This window comes from Schistosoma mansoni, chromosome 4 (genome assembly GCF_000237925.1).
Source record: "Schistosoma mansoni strain Puerto Rico chromosome 4, complete genome".
Taxonomy (NCBI): Eukaryota; Metazoa; Platyhelminthes; class Trematoda; order Strigeidida; family Schistosomatidae; genus Schistosoma; species Schistosoma mansoni.
In genome coordinates, this window is record NC_031498.1 from 10,194,819 (window position 1) to 10,211,912 (window position 17,094).

The 17,094-nt window shown below is 38.6% G+C and overlaps 2 protein-coding genes across 3 annotated transcripts in view; one reads left to right on the top strand and one right to left on the bottom strand.

The window, feature by feature from the left end:
* Smp_064040.1 (cell polarity protein) overlaps nt 1-4,368 on the top strand; it is a gene marked incomplete at both ends in the record, with an annotated part of 20,333 nt that extends 15,965 nt beyond the window's left edge. Inside the window, one exon of one of the 2 annotated variants that reach the window (XM_018796778.1) lies at nt 3,699-4,368. In XM_018796778.1, the coding sequence (XP_018651887.1) occupies nt 3,699-3,920 (222 nt within the window). The remainder of the gene's footprint in view (nt 1-3,698) is intronic. The other variant, XM_018796779.1, reaches the window with a different exon arrangement.
* Smp_064030 (hypothetical protein) lies at nt 3,747-7,520 on the bottom strand. The gene is made up of 5 exons (XM_018796780.1): nt 7,310-7,520; nt 6,988-7,273; nt 6,722-6,944; nt 4,735-4,832; nt 3,747-4,615 (listed from the first exon to the last, which is right to left on the bottom strand). Exons 1-5 carry the CDS (start codon nt 7,453-7,455, stop codon nt 4,592-4,594), a joined length of 777 nt encoding a protein of 258 aa, XP_018651888.1. The 5' UTR covers nt 7,456-7,520; the 3' UTR covers nt 3,747-4,591.
* Nucleotides 7,521-17,094: the final 9,574 nt, after the last annotated feature.

The window sequence follows — 17,094 nt, forward strand, 5'->3', positions numbered from 1 at the left end:
AGAAAATACATAAAGTATCGAAGAAACGTTCAGAGAGTGTGGGTGAGTTGATCAAAAGTCTAGAAACGATGGAGGTGCGCGCTTCCTTTACAGAAATATCTGAGAAACACGTCTTAAGCTACTCCGGTATCAATTTATCCACAATTCAGTTACAAATAAAGATGCCACAGGTATTCGGACTTCGACAACACGTTTATAATCGAAAAGAAGGACAGTTGTAGATTGTAGTAAGGATATATTTATTGGTGATATGGTGGTATCGAAATAATACCGTGATCATGTAAACGTTTACAGGCGAAATGTGTGTGTTTTTAGTACAATTAAACAAAACGGTACAGTACAGTACAGTCCCGAATTCGTCCCAACGTTGGACCCAATTAGATCACATCGCTATCAGCCACCGATGGAGGGGCTCGATAGAAGACTGTCGCTCATTCTGGGGCACATGCTTAGATTCAGATCATGCTCTAGTGCGAGCACGTATTTGTCTGCGTCTTACTGGACGTAGGAAAGACACTGCAGGGAAGCCTCTAAGGGTTCTACTTAATGGTAGGCAAGCTAAGAATATATTTCAGGAACAACTAGAAAAACAGTTAGGCAGCCATGTAAGTTGTGTCCACCCCGAGGCAGCGTGGAATGACATCCGAAAAGCTGTGGAATCAGCAGTGATATCCGCTAATAAGGTAAACCATAACGTTAGGGAGAAACAATGGATCTCGGCAGCATCTACCGCACTGATAGATGCTCGTAAACTCATCCCACCTGGCTCTGAGCATAACGAAGAGCGGAGTCAACTTAAGCGCAGGCTTATAAGAAGTCTACGTAATGATCGTGAACAGTGGTGGGTAGCGAAAGCAAGAGAGATGGAAAAGGCAGCGGCAATAGGTAACAGTAGGCAGCTATTCAGACTCGTTAAAGAAACCGGTATTAGGAACCCGAATATCAGTGAAACCATCTCAGATAAAGATGGGCATATAATTCATTCTCAATCCAGGAGGTTGGATCGATGGGCAGAACACTTTAGGGATCAGTTCAACTGGCCTTCAGCCACACTTCAATTACCCACGATCCCCAGTCGTCCTGAATGGCAAATTGATGTAAGTCCTCCAACCCTCTGTGAGGTTGAAAAAGCTATAGGAAATCTGAAGCGAGGGAGAGCAGCAGGCCCTGACAGGTTGACCCCTGAGATTTTTAAGGATGGTGGTCCAGTACTAGCAGTGAGATTGACTGAGGTCTTAGGTAGAATCTGGGAACTGGACGTAATTCCATCTGACTGGTCCCAATCACTGATTGTGCCAGTTTATAAGAAAGGACAAAAGTCCTCTTGTGACAATCACAGAGGGATCAGTTTGACTAATATAGTGTCTAAAATATTAGCTTCAATAATACTAGGTCGCCTAACCAAAGCTCGTGAAGAGCAGACTAGAGAAAACCAAGCTGGTTTTCGACCTGGACGTGGTTGCATAGACCAGATATTCACCCTACGTCAGGTCCTAGAACATAGACACAAATTCAGACGTCCCACAATAGTAGTATTTCTTGACCTTAAGGCGGCATTTGACTCTGTTGATCGTGAGGTTCTATGGCAATGTTTGTCACTGAAAGGAGTACCAAAGAAGTACATTAACCTCATAAAGGCTCTCTACTCGAGCACAACTGGTCGAGTTAGAGCCTATGGCGAACTGTCATCAGAACTGATTACCACAAGTGGCGTTCGTCAGGGCTGTCCACTCTCCCCATTCTTGTTTAACTTTGTCATTGACTTACTTTTAGAGATAGCACTTTCATCAGCTAAACCTCCAGGAGTTGAACTTTTACCAGGAGACTCACTTGTCGACTTAGAATACGCCGACGACATAGTTTTACTCGGTGAAGACGCTGACAACATGCAGAGTCTTCTGACCACTATAAGCAACTATGCAGGCATGTTCGGAATGCGATTCTCTCCCTCGAAGTGCAAAATGTTACTTCAGGATTGGGTTGCATCGACACCTGAACTAATGATAGGGAGTGAAGTAGTTGAGCGTGTAGACCACTTCACTTATCTTGGAAGTCTCATCAGCCCTTGTGGTCTGGTATGTGACGAAATCTCAGCACGGATACAGAAGGCTCGTCTAGCTTTCGCCAACTTGCGTCATCTATGGCGTAGGCGAGATATCCGTCTAGCAACCAAAGGACGGGTTTACTGTGCAGCAGTTCGCTCCGTCCTACTCTATGGCAGTGAAACATGGCCAATAAGAGTAGAGGATATTCGTAGGCTACTAGTGTTCGATCATAGGTGTCTTCGAAGCATTGCTCGTATATCCTGGGACCACCGGGTAAGTAATGCAGTTGTTAGGAAACGAGTACTAGGTAGGGATGGCAAATCGATTGATGAAGTAGTGAAACTTCATCAGTTGAGATGGCTGGGACATGTGTTACGTATGCCCGACCACCGACTGCCCCGACGTGCAATGTTTCATGGTGTAGGAGTAGGTTGGAAGAAAGCTAGGGGTGGCCAGACCAAAACGTGGCACAAATCAATGAAGTCACTGACAAGTGGACTGGGCCATGTTGGTAGGTGTAGACTACCTGGTTGGGATTCGCGAGATGACAGCAACCGATGGTTAGAGACCTTGAATGACATGGCTCAAAATCGTTTGCAATGGCGAAGATGCATCCACTCTTTGTGTTCTACCAAATTCTAATCTTCTGAATTCCTCATGTCTTTATCTTTTTCTCTTTCCAAATTTATTTCACTGTACTATACTCCTTCAATAATTTCTTGAAACCCCTAATCTTTTGGATTTCTGATTATACTCCTACTACTTCTACCACTATGGGATTTGAATCGACAACTGCATCTCTGTGCTAATGTGGTATGGCAACTCGAACTGATGTACGTACGTACGAAGTTCTACGTTGTGACTGACTGACTGATACTGTATATTATACGTTTCATTACTGGTCAAAATTTTATGTGGATATCTTATTTTTGTGTATCATATCATGAATTGTGACAACTTGGGGTAATGAGGCTTCGTCCAACATACGATGTTGATGTTTCTTTTTATTAGTCACAAAACCTAAAACCGATGAATTAATAGGTCTAATCTACCCTCAAACACAAGCCAAAATACTATTGAACTTAGTCACCTGTCGCTGTTATTGGCTTCGCTTAAAAGGGCCACAGTTAGAGTATCTTTCTAAATACAGTTTGGATGTCTAAGGTTAATGCAGAAAACCATATGCAGTGTTAGTATAAACGTGTTAACGCCTACGTTCAATCTGTCTAAAAACAGCAAGTATGAAAAGATATTTTCACTGCCTACATTTGAATTGTCCTTAAACAGATTTTGTTACTAATATCATTTTCTGTGTTTCTTCAAACTACTAAACATGCTGACTATAGCATATTGTCTCTCATTCTCTTGTGAACCACATTTCAGTCTTTTTTACTATCGCTGACACGGTACTAATTTATAAGTTCTAAATGTGAATGTTTGGGAGGCACTAATTCTTACTCCACATTCACGCGATAATTTCCTACAACGGCAAGTAGTTCTATGTAAGTAGGAGGGTTAGTTTTGTGTTACTTATCGCAGACTAGTCACTGATTAAATTAGGAAGTGAAAAGATTGCTACTACTGCGTTATTAGTAATCATTGTAAAGTCTATTTGAATTTTAAAGTAACGGAAATTCTTCTTGTATTACTCAGGCAATATACCTAATTCAGACAATGGGGAAACCTAGACCAAAAACCAAGAACTTGCATCCGATGCTTCAAGATTTTCTGGACAGATGTCTAGTCGTAGATCCTGTAAGACGAGCTTCTGCAAAGGAACTACTTAATCACGATCTTTTTAAACATGCAGGTAGCTTGTCTTCTCTTGGACCGCTTATTCGTGCAGCACGAGAGAGCCTGGGAAAAAAGGAATAAGGACGGATAGCCTAACATCTAGCACCAATCATGACGGGGCTAATAAACATCGAGTAAGCCGGATAATAATTATTATAAATATTTCTATCTGCTTGTTCGGTTTCACAAAGATTTCTAACAGGAATATCATTTTTATTGTTACTCAATTTTTGCAAGTTTGAATCTACCCTACATCGATATTTTGTATGCTTTGACTCACATTATACCTACAAGCCTAATTCAGTTTTTAACCTAGATTAACCTGTAATTGCTAAATCCTGACTGCTGTCTTTTTATTATTTCAATCAAGTCTTTCTGCTGCTTTGCAAATACATTGTGAAGCAGTTCACCCTGATTTTTTGAATGATCATTAATGTAATCTTGATTTTTTTTTCTGAAATAGTCTACTACGCTTGGAAAAATAAATGTATTAACAACTTTTTTTATAAAAGCAATAAATCATTTTTGAAATTTTTTATGAGGTTCGTACATTAGTTATTATGTATACCGACTAGCTTGGGCTAAGTTAAATACATTTACTATGTCTGAAGAATAAAGAGAATCATTTTGGTAACGAAAATAAATATTGGCACGAATACCTGGAGATTAGAGTCAAGAAAATAAGTATTATGGACAAGTTTGAAGGTTAAACACGGAGATACTATCACAGTTGGATCCCGCAGATATTGTCTTTAAACATCTTCCAAAACCATAGGCTGGAAAGTAAAATATACGACTATAAATATAAAGCCATTGGTAGTTAAAAATCAAATGGTTTATCTGGTTATCAGCTAACGCTGATCAATCATTGTTTGTAAAACACCATTATACTTACGCTATTCCGTCCAGCGCTCACGGTGCTTGCTAATATGCCTCTTTGATACCTCCAAGTCATGTGTTCCAAATCAGGCACAGCAGTGCAGTAAAGAATTTCTACAAGAAAATTGAGAATATGAGCAACTTAGTTACCGCGTAATTAAATAGTTCGGAACATTTTCCAAAGTATGAATAGACATGTTAAACGTTTAAGAGCGAACTTCTTATATGGTATCATTTAAAAGAGGTTGTGTGGAGTATGTTAGACGAATCGAGATTACTTAACTGTGGTTTTGATCATGACTGTAAATCAGGCACATACATAATATAAGGAGAACTAAGACAAGACCTCTTGGAAAACGTCCATTTAAATTGATGTTTCAAGAAAGTAAATAGTCAAAAAAAATCAACAGGGGTGAGACGATTAAAACAAGTTTTAATATATGTGGAAGATAATGAGTAGGATAATTACAATATAGGATCAAGTACATCTACTCGTATTCCTGAAACCTACTTCAATTTTTCATCTGAAACCTTGGCTTCCATTTTGAAGCCGAAGATAAATTTGTCATAAGAACTGAAACGGCGGAGGCTTGGTTAGTCATAACTAGCTAAAAACCTACACGTTAGCTCAAGTCCTCATAACATGTCAACACAAGGAAATGAGGATAAAGATCAGAATAATATTAGTATCAATGACAGTGGAAAATACTAGGCTGAGTACTGCTCGAGAAAATGATAAACTCGAAGAACATCAGGTATTATGTGAAACCGAAGCTTAGGACTCAAGAGGATGGCTTAAGAAATAAATTACTTGACTTACAATTCGATTCTAGATCTGACTCATTTAGGTCCTAAGATTCTGGTAGTATCACTAGGTCTCAGTGTACGTCAGAAGCGAGTGCACAAATCCCCACTAGGACACTGAGTTCATCACTTCGTATACATAATTGCAGACAACACAAAGTAAAACAAATTGATACTTTTCCGGGATGCCACGGTAGTGAGATACGAAAGTATCAAGGAAAGCAAAAGTGGAAAGATTAACCACGGTAGGAAAATGAACATAGATATGGCTCGAAAAGAGACATGGTTTGGACAGTAAAGTATGGAATGATGGGGAAATATAAAGATAAGGAACAAATGCAACCACGGTGGGTTTACAAATGTATAGGTTAGTTTAAAAGAAAGATAAAAACCAGGATGTTCACCATCTTTTACACAACTTAGACTAGTAAAAAAGGATTTCAATGACCGATATCTTTTGGTTGTTTCACGCCTTGTTCCAAACTACTCATATGCTAGACCAGAAACAACGTAGCAAATCAGTGGCTATGCGAACGGTAAGTATAAATTTTTACGTGACAAGTTCCACAGTGACTAAAATGTGAGCGAAAGCTGTCCCCTGTTTCAAATATCAATTGAACAGGAAGGACGGTTTCCTATTGCATATTACTTCACATTTTAGAATATATGGTAGAGATTTGCATCTCAGATAAATGCTTTCAAGTTTCAGAGCTCGATCATGTTAATCAAATGCATTGGGGAAGTAGTTAATTGACAAAATAAGGTTAGACATAAACTCGACGTAAATTTGACTCAACCTATGCAGCACTAGTAATTAGCAGCGTTCTGTATATAAATACTAACTCCCCCCAACCACATATCTATGTTGTGTGCCATAGACTTTAATATTACAAGTAACTTTAGTCAGTCACGTTCAGACCCTTAATAGCCAAAGTGCACTACGACCGCTGAGGCTACAAATTTAAAAAATGGTAGAGTCTAATAAATCTCACAAAAGAACCCTCTAGTTTCTCATACTTAATATATCAAGAACTGTACAGATGATTCATTAATTGATACTGAGAATCTTACTGCATGACTCTTTAAAATAAACACGAGAATTTATTAAGGAAAAGCAAAATAGTAGATGAACCTGTACGAAGCATTTACGAAACACACCATTACTCGGGCGACAAAATTTTCATGTAAAAATAACTAACCCCCAAACCTATCGCCGTTGGGTAGACAGAAAGACAACGCCCCAACGACAGGGCATTGGTAATTTAGCTGGAGATTTGGAGGAGTGAGATTTAATGTTAGGTCTACAATTTGATGCGGAGGTATTGGAAGAATAGAAATTCTGCCATCTACACCGATTGGGAGCCATAGAACTTCACTGTTATCTGCAGATAAGCTGTTTAACCGTGCAACAGCGTGGTCTATCTGCTTACAAATGTGGTTAAAATAGTTATGAACGAGCACTAACTTCAGACCGTAGGAACGTTCCTTCAGGCCAAGAACAAGAACCACAGTTCTCGACAGTTACTTTGATAAACCCACCAAGTTCCGGAACGTCGTAAGGTGATGGCCATATCCGTGCATCAAATTGCCTTTGGTTTACTAGAACTTCGGAATCTATACGCATGCAGTCCACATTCGCAGATGATTCGCAAACACTCACGGAAGTGAGTGGGTAATTAGATGCACAACTAACTGATGCGGAACCCTCAAAACTGAAATCAAAGTACGCACCGATTGCACGCTGTAGGTTCCTTAAACACTATTATTATCAGATGTTTTTACCTTACCAGTCGGCCAATTCTAAGAAAAAACGACATGACTCGTCAGATAGATCATTTCCAACGACTGCTTTTAGTTGATTTATTAACTCATCCTTGTCTGTTGTACCAAGTGCACTAAACTGCTCTAGTAGTTTGGCATCTATATCAAACATCCTGACTTTAATTGTCAGTCACTTCCTCTCATTTTGCCGGCAAAATTTGAACGGAGCGCATTCTCAAGGGCACAAGTCATCCAAACCAAAGTCTTTGTGACCAGCAAGATGGCGGGAAAAATGTCAGTAGTACTGACAGAAAGCAGTCCAAAGACGGATAATCAATGAACGGTGCAAGATGAGGATATGAAAAAGATTTTGGACATCATTAGTGTTGATGAGATATGCAACAGTATCACTGAGGATATATTTCAAATCATTACTCACATAATGTTGACGGAGTTCGATTCCCTAAGTAAGCTAGTGTAGTGCTTGTACTAACTGATGATTTTTGCACTTAGTTGCACGCTTATTATGAACTACAAATAAAATACGTTCACTTATTCCACTTGAAAACCTTAGAAAACGATCACGGTCCGTGGCGATCTCCTGATTATCATGTATCAGTCTGCAGAAAAAAAATGATGGGATTATTTTAGGGGAATTTGAGAGGTGCGCTCAAACTTTTCAAAGTTAATTTATTATCAGTCATGAAATTTACTCACGGGGATGATACTAGACACCAAAGCTTTTCAAAATTGCTTGTAACTCTTGCTAGTACTGTGAACTTGAGAGGTATTTTTCTGACTAATCACTTGTTAAAGTCGGATGGAAATTTGTAAATACTATCGAGTAGACCATATTCGGAACACAATCTTATCAAGATTATACCAAAAGTATTCGGCGAGTCGTTCTTTCGAGGAAAGATGATTATTGCTCGAGGTGTCTGGAGAAGGTGGATACTGATAATGCAATCTATAAAACGCTAAAGTAGAAATTCACGAACCATTTCATACAGTATGAGAATAACTTGAACCCGAAACTGGTGCGACTGGTGAAGAATGACGGAGATAACACAATCTGACCAAAAGCTAAAATCCTCTTTGAAATAAATACCGGAGAAAAACTCTGATAAAACCACTGAAAAGTCTCGCAAAAGCGTTTAAGAGTGTAGTAGTGTAGTGAACAAGAACACGAGCGGGGACAATCGATAGTATTTGACACGAAAATTACTGACTATTCCATGAAATCTAACAACCATACAGTAAACAGTTAATTTGCAAGATAACAATCAGTCTTCTCAGTCTTGACTGTTGCCTTTGCAAATATCAGTCCATAGTCTCTGATTTCATTGTTAATGCATTTTCATATCAATGGCGTTCCGTTTTGGTTCTTTCCTTAGCAATCTTCTAGTGAAATACATTCTTTAGCTGGCTATCACCATATACTACTTATATGGATATAAGTAACCCATAGCACAGTAGGATTAATTGACTAATCAGGCACTTAAATGCTTCTGACTGTATGATGGATTCGAATACATAGCAGGAGAAATGCATGACGACTAGCGAGAAAGATTCAATCGTCATCGTGCTCGCACTATATAATTGCGGACAGTAAATGATTATGACTTTTAGAAGTCAATCATGCCATCAGCCAGAACATGCTTAAAGGTTTCGAAGAGAATATATGCTTGAACAGCGTTACCAGCTTTTTCGTTCGTTGATGGTACTGTTGATTATTCTGAGGGCATTATAAGTAAGAAAATCAAGCGTCTTTAAAATTGAGTGCTCTGAAGTGCAGTATTTCAACAAGAGCTTGTGATGAAATCTGATGACATCATCCCAAAAATTCAAGCGCTCCATCTGAAGATGTGATCTGGAAAGAGTACTGATTATTGAACTTTGTGTGAGAAAAGATTTCACCGCAACTGCCCGTATTGAAGAAGTTCTGTGGGAGAATTTAACGATCCTAACTAGTTTTATCCTAATCCAGATACAGTAGTTCTATCTTCAGTCATTCATATAAAAATAAAAATGCAACTCAATGTCTGACCATTTTATACCACGTCTTTGAATTCTTTCAAGTGTTTGGATCGATCACATGCTACAGGTGATATGCGATTAAAGATAAACTACATGATTCGACCTATCATATTGACACATAGTTGAACGAGGTGATGAATAATATTTACTGTTTTCACCAGCGCTCCTTGGAATCCCTTGTTTTACATGACAGAGAGTATGTATCCTACTGCTTCCTTGCAGGACAACAAGGATTGCGTAAGGGACTTTGGATAAAATTCCCAACGATATGGTCTATCTTTCCAAATATTGACGTAGCGTTCAAATTGCCTTCAACTTTCCGACCCTCGTCTACTTTAATAAATGAGTTCTCATTCTGATTTCTAGTTCACAGGTATTAAGTGTAACTGCTTGCTGTAAGGGTCACTTTGGCTCAGTGAATCTTGCAGTACATGAGATGCAAACATGAGCACATACAAGTTGAAATCTAAGCCATGAACGTTTGAAATATGAACACACAATGTCGACAGTATTAGTACATGTAAGATGATATATCTATCAAATTGTCCTTTCAACGAAGTAAACTGATTGTGGTTTGTTGTTTGACTGGTTATGGTCCCCAATACTTCTGCAGCAGGTCGCTGGATCCTCGTCAACAGGGTTAAATGGGATCAAATGCCGTCATCGAAAATGCTGAACACACCATGTCTTATCAGAAAGTTAGCTAATAATTTGGCCTTGCAGCAATGTGCTGCTAAGATTGTCCTGCCGATCGACAAAATACGTGAATCTGGACCGCAATCGAGCTGCCGAAAAAAGGATCACAAACTTAACGTCCTCGAAAACCTGGGGAAGCATGATGATTCACACGTAATTCTGAACCTCCAAGACAGCCCTGACTTTCCCCTCATTCTTCAGAACGAACACGACAGAAAAACCGAACTTCCTAAAATTGGGTTACCGATGGTTACACAGCTTACCTGGGAGAAGGATGTCAAGCACCGAAATCATTCATGACTCCTTCGTGTGATGTTCATTATCACTGTTGGCATCGTAGATTTTTTGCTGAAAAGTCACCGAAATCAGAAGCGGATGTGAGAATACCGCCTGATATACCATATTTTGAGTGCAATCTCACCTACTTACTTACTTACTTTACTTACGCCTGTTACCCCTCGTCGAGGAGCATAGGCCGCTCACCAGCATCCTCCATCCAACTCTGTTCTGAGCCTTCCTTTCTAGTTCTTTCCAGTTGTTATTCATCCTTTTTCTATTCCCCGACGTAATATGTTCTTTGGCCTTCCTCTTTTCCGCTTCCCTTCCGGCTTCCAAGTTAGGGATTGAGTCGTGATGCACATTGGTGATTTCCTTAATGTATGTCCTATCCACTCCCAACGTCTTTTCCTAATTTCCTCTTAAGCTGGAAGCTGGTTTGTCCTCTCCCATAAAACGCTGTTGCTGATAGTATCCGGTCAGTGAATGTTGAGTATTTTACGTAGACAACTGTTTATAAATACTCGTACCTTCTTGAGGATGGATGTAGTAGTTCTCCACGTTTCAGCTCCTTACAGTAGGACTGTCTTGATGTTCGTATTGAAGATTCTGACTTTGAAATTGGTTGACAGTTGTTTTGAGTTCTACAATCCACAGCCGTCCCACAATCTACGCAATAAGGAAAATATTCTAGTGATTCCAAAAACCCACACAAATTTACGCCAGAATTTTTTCGTTATTCGCTACTCAATAGACTGCCAATGAACCTCCGATGCAGTGAAACTTTAACCCGGTTCCGAAGTCTTCTTGATGATTTTCTTTCCGAAAGTGGATTGTGTCACCTATTGAATATTAACGTGCTTAACAATGTTTTACCAAAAAAGGTCCGTCATCTATCTAACTGACTGAAAAGCAAAGTGAAACCCTTGAAACTTTTCATGTCTATTCTACTTCACTTTTATTCATCTTAATATATGAAGTCTGCTTATGTTCGTATTTATAATTATTACTGTTATTATTATCATTATTGGTCTCTCGACACACTAGATATTCTCTTCATTTTTTCTTGTCCTTCTAAACATATTTTATTCCTAAACTTCCAAAGTCTACAATTAAAAACAAAAAAACCCTATGTCACACTTAAACAAATAAATTCTCAGATTTTCATTTCTATTTTTTAATCTTCACAACATATATATATAACATATAGAAATTTATATTTGATTATCTTTTGTAATTAATTGTGACTATTATAGCATCATTCTAAATTATTATTATTATTGCACTAATGTTTATATTAATACCCGGTTTCACTCTGTATACTGTTACATAAATCTACACGTATTTATCCGAGTGCAGTAAAGGTTTATTATTATTGTCACTATTGTTGTTATTATTATTTTTAAATTATTCGTTTATCTCAAAAGTCTATATCCATTACACCATTATGATCATGGTTGGACCCTTTCACTATGTGCTCATTTCTTTTCTCTCTTTTTTTCCTTCCAAATAAATATTATTCTTAAGATTACGAAGCTTTGGATTAAGACAATAATTTGTGTTACGCTGAATTCAACTTATCAGACTCGTTTTATCTTCACTATGTATATACGCCTCATACATATTGATTATATTTTGCACTTAATTGAGACTTTCGTAGCATCACCTCAAAACTATGTCTGCACGCACAAACACTTATTCTAACGTCATATCTTACCGCAATAATAAGTTATTTACTTATTAATTTATTTTGTTTTATTTTATTTTTATTACTTGTTTTTGCTATACATACATATTTGTTTATTCTTGTTCTGTGTTAAGCTATTTACGTCTTCCGCGTCTCCTTTATTTCTATTTCCTTAGTTTCTTCCTTTCCTCCTTCAAAATCAATTCAAAATTCTTGCCAATTACACAGAACCTGATTTATTATTACTATCATTATTAATATTTTATTTTCCTTTTCCTTCCTTCCTCAAACATGGCATATGTAATGCTAACATTATTGAAAATTGTGTATTATTAATTGTGTATTATTGCATTTTTGAAGAAACCCGAAATGGTTTCTTCACAGCACTTATGTACCCATAAGGTGTTTGAATAATAATAATAATAATAATAATATGTTCTTCAATTGTAGAAATGCTGCCCTTGCTTTGCCAATCCTCGCATTTACATCTGCATCCGATCCTCCTTGTTTATCAACGATGCTTCCCAGGTACGTGAATGTTTCCACATCTTCCAGAGTTTCGCCATCAAGTGTGATTGGGTTGGTGTTCTCCGTGTTGTATGTGAGAATCTTGCTTTTTCCTTCGTGAATGTGGAGGCTTATCGATGCGGAGGCTGCTGCTACATTTGCTGTCTTCGTCTGCATTTGTTCGTGTGTATGTTAGAGGAGGGCTAGGTCATCTGCGAAGTCCAAATCATCTAATTGATTCTGAGAAGTCCATTGTATTCCGTATTTCCCTTCAGATGTCAAATTCTTCATAATCCAGTAAATCACTAGAAGGAAGAGGAATGGGGAGAGTAGACAGCCTTGTCTGACTCCGGTCCTTACTGGAAATGCATCTGTCAGCTGTCCTCCATGCACCACTTTGCACTGTAGTCCATCGTATGAGTTTTGGATAATGTTGACAATCTTTTCAGGAACTCCATAGTGTCGAAGAAGTTTCCATAATGTTCTCCTGTCCACGCTGTCAAACGCCTTCTCATAGTCGATGAAGTTGACGTATAGTGATGAGTTCCACTCAACTGATTGTTCGACGATGATCCGTAGTGTCGCAATCTGGTCTGTGCACGACCGATCCTTACGGAATCCAGCCTGTTGATCTCGAAGTCGGACGTCTGCTGCGTCTTTCATCCGATTCAGCAGCACTCTGTTGAAGACTTTTCCTGGTACTGATAACAAATTGATGCCTCTGTAGTTCTCACATTTGCTCAGATCTCCTTTCTTTGGTATCTTGATGAGATATCCTTCTTTCCAGTCCATTGGCACTTGTTCCTCTTCCCAAATCTTCTTGAGTAGAAGGTGAAGCATATTTGCAGCTATTTCAATGTCTGACTTCAGTGCTTCTGCTGGTATATTGTCAGGTCCTGCCGCCTTCCCACTCTTGATTTGTCTGATGGCCATCTGGACTTCTTCGATCGTTGGTGGAGTGACATCTATAGGAAGGTCAGTGTGTGCTGCTTCGATGTTCGGTGGATTCAATGGGACTGGTCTATTCAGCAGTTCCTCGAAGTATTCTGCCCATCTTTTCCTCTGTTCTTGAATCTCAGTGATTGTCTTTCCTTCTTTGTCCTTGACTGGTCTCTCTGGTTTGCTATATCTCCCTGCCAATTTCTTCGTTGTATCATATAGTTGTTTCATATTCCCTTCTCTTGCAGCTTTTTCCGCCGCCGTTGCTAGTTCTCACATGTATTTCTGCTTGTCGGCTTTAATGCTTTTCTTCACTTCCCTGTTTGCTCCTGCTTAGTCTGCTTGTGCTTTGACTTTCTCTGCTCGTGTTCGGCTGTTGTTAATTGCTAGTTTCTTGTTCTTCCTTTCTTGAATTTTGTCCAGGGTTCCCATAGAGATCCATTCCTTGTGATGATGCTTCTTAGGACCAAGAACCTCCTGACACGTTGAAGTTAGTGCTTCTTTTATCCCTTTCCAGTTGTCCTCCATTGTAGTTTCTTGTTCATTCAGTAGATCCTGTAGAGCTTGGAACCTGTTGTTGAGAGTTATCTTGAATTCATGGAGCTTGTCAATATCTCGAAGGAAGGCTGTATTGAACCTTTGTAGTGCTGTTTGTCCAGTTGTCCAGTGTTTCTTTAGCTTCAGTCTCATTTTGGCCACAACCAGGTGGTGATCTGAAGCTATGTCATCTCCTCTCCGGGTTCTCACATCTTCCATTGATCTTCGGAATTTTTTGTTGATACAGATGTGATCTATCTGGTTCTCTGTGGTGTGGTCCGGTGAGATCCATGTAGCTTTGTGTATGCGCTTGTGTGGGAATATTGTGCCGCCTATAACCAATTTGTTGGATGCACATAGGTTTGCAAGTCTCTCCCCATTTTCATTTCTCTCTCCTAATCCATGTCGTCCAATTACATCTTCATATCCTGTGTTGTCCACTCCAACTTTAGCATTTGGATCTCCCATCAGGATGGTGAGGTCCTTCCTTGGGCACTTCGCTATAATTGATTGCAGCCTTTCATAGAACTGATCTTTATCATCATCGTTGCTATCATTGGTGGGTGCATAACATTGGATAACGTTCATTGTGATCCCTTGCTTCTTTATTCTGAATGATGCTTTGATTATTCTGGGTCCATGAGATCCCCATCCCACAAGTGCATTTCGTGCTTCTTTGGACAGCATTAGAGCAACTCCCTGAGTGTGTGGAGCATTTTCCCCTTCGTGACCGGAGTACAGCAGTATCTCTCCTGTACCTAGCCTTTGTTGTCCAGCTTGGGTTCAATGGTTTTCGCTGATTCCGAGTACTGCCAAATTGTATCTTCGCATTTCCATTGCTATTTGACTGGTCTTTCCTGTCTCCCACATTGTCCGGACGTTCCATGTACCTATAAAGAGTGTTGCTCTGGTTGTTAGAAGGTGCATCGGTCTCGTGACTTCCGAAGAATTTCGGCTTTCATCATGAGGCGTCATAATTATTCCTCCAACACTCAGAGCAGAGTTTAAATGGTTTGAATTATTTTTTCTGGTTAGCGTTTTTTTAGCGAGTTAGCTTTTCTACGGGATGGGGTCGCTAACCCCATGTCCAACCCTCCTCCTTTATCCGGGCTTGGGACCGGTGGTAGCCCCTGGAAGAGCTGCAGGCGAAGTTCTTCCCTTCAAGTGGTACGCGAAAATCGCAAGCAACGTACGGCCATAAATGATCATACTCTTCAAATGCCAAGACACAAATGGCACTGCTTGGTGAAATGCAAACGATCTAGTGACGAAAGTACATATAGGCAGCTGAAATGAGCAACCAACTAATGCGTAAAGGCAATGAGAGAATATGAATTTCAATATCAGATAAAGCTAACAAATAAATTAGTCCACAGTCCGAATAGTATATTCCGTTCTGTAACCTTTCTACGACGAGCCAAAGCCAGAGTTTAATAGTTTTTACTTCCTGATGGCTCAACCAACAACTAAGGTGTTTCCGCCGACCTTCTGGAAGAGCGGTGTTTTCAAAAACGTCAATTGTTCCATACAAACTATATCAACGAGCACCTTAAGTGCAACTCAACAAAACTCTCAGAAATGAACTCGAGCTCTGACTTGAACCTTTTCTTTGGTTGTTTTTTCCAGTTTTCCTCACTCTGGCTACTCTGCATATTCCCCCAGTACACAAAATGCCTTCTGGCTAGACATAAACCGTTACAGTCTACTCTGAACTATCGTTGGGCGGTTTATAAATCCATTGAGTAGTTTTGGTCCTTCCAAACATTCTTAAAGAATGTCCTACTTTATTAGTTTCATTCTATTGACTCGAACAATAATATTCTGAACAGTTGATAGTCCAATAATTATTCAATTTAACAGTAAAACGTTTGAATAAATTCACTAATCTTAAGGTCGATTCCCTTCCGATTTTCAACATTCAGTTGAATGAATCATGATGTACAAATAACTCTGAATTTTGTTGTTCAGTAAATTTGAGGACAGAACAAATTACTAATTGTTCTATTTCAAAGAGAACCATCAGTTTCATTCACAGCACTGTTGCATAACACTTCGTTCTCTTGTATGAACCATAACATTTAGTTAAGATATTCATTTAGTCATTGAATATAAACTGTATTGATAACCAACTACGATCAGTTATAAGAATATTTATTGTTTATCTAACCTGAGTTAGGCTTGTTTCATTTTTATTTAAAACATTTAATTATTTCACACTAGGGTATCCAAAGAAAAACTACTATTTTTATGAGGACCGAGATGTCTAAATTGTAACAGGTAGTTTTCCAACTGGATTGCCCCAATAACTCTTAACATAATGGTCCAATCCAACAGACAGTGATACTACCTCTTAACAGACCATCCTATTGTAGCTAGCAAACAGAGTAGGTTTTTACGATGCTAGTTCGTTTAGGATCTTGGGATATGTGTTTGCTTCATTCAAAAGTCTATCTGATAAGTCTTGTTGATTGAACGCTATACTCGGATCCTAAGCTAGTCTGGTATCTCCAAGCTAGAACTACACAGCGACTTGAACACGAGAGAAAAGGCACGAAATATGCGGGAAGCACTTTACTCCAAAGGTTCATTTATGTACAGAAAATATATGGTTTTTATAGTATTTTAAAAGTCCTTGGGTTTTACTGATGAAAATTCTAGAATACTATAAACATAGTAGCAGTGTAGTAATCAGCCAATCAGAATCTCTATATGTGACTTCATTTTCGCGATATTTCTAGCAAAACTTTTAATCAAACGCTGATTGGATAAAATGCTTCATAATGTTTCCTGAGCTTGTCATGTCAATTGCGAGAAACTTTCAGGATCATCCCAACACTATCGTTCAACAGATAACCGATAATGATAACTATATAAAAAAAGATGTCATTATGAATTTGTTTGGATACGTTTGATGGGAGAGTAAGAGGGAATTTTAGTTGCAACAAGATTATATAAGTTTCTATGATACTTAAAAGTTATAAGGTATATAGTGTATATTTTATTTTCTTGATTCTTCATAAAGAATAGATTTGTCAAATACATTAAGTGCATTTCATGTTCTGACTTCACTTCAAATGAAAATAAGATATACAATATGATTTATAAATATACGAATAAATACTGAATTTATTG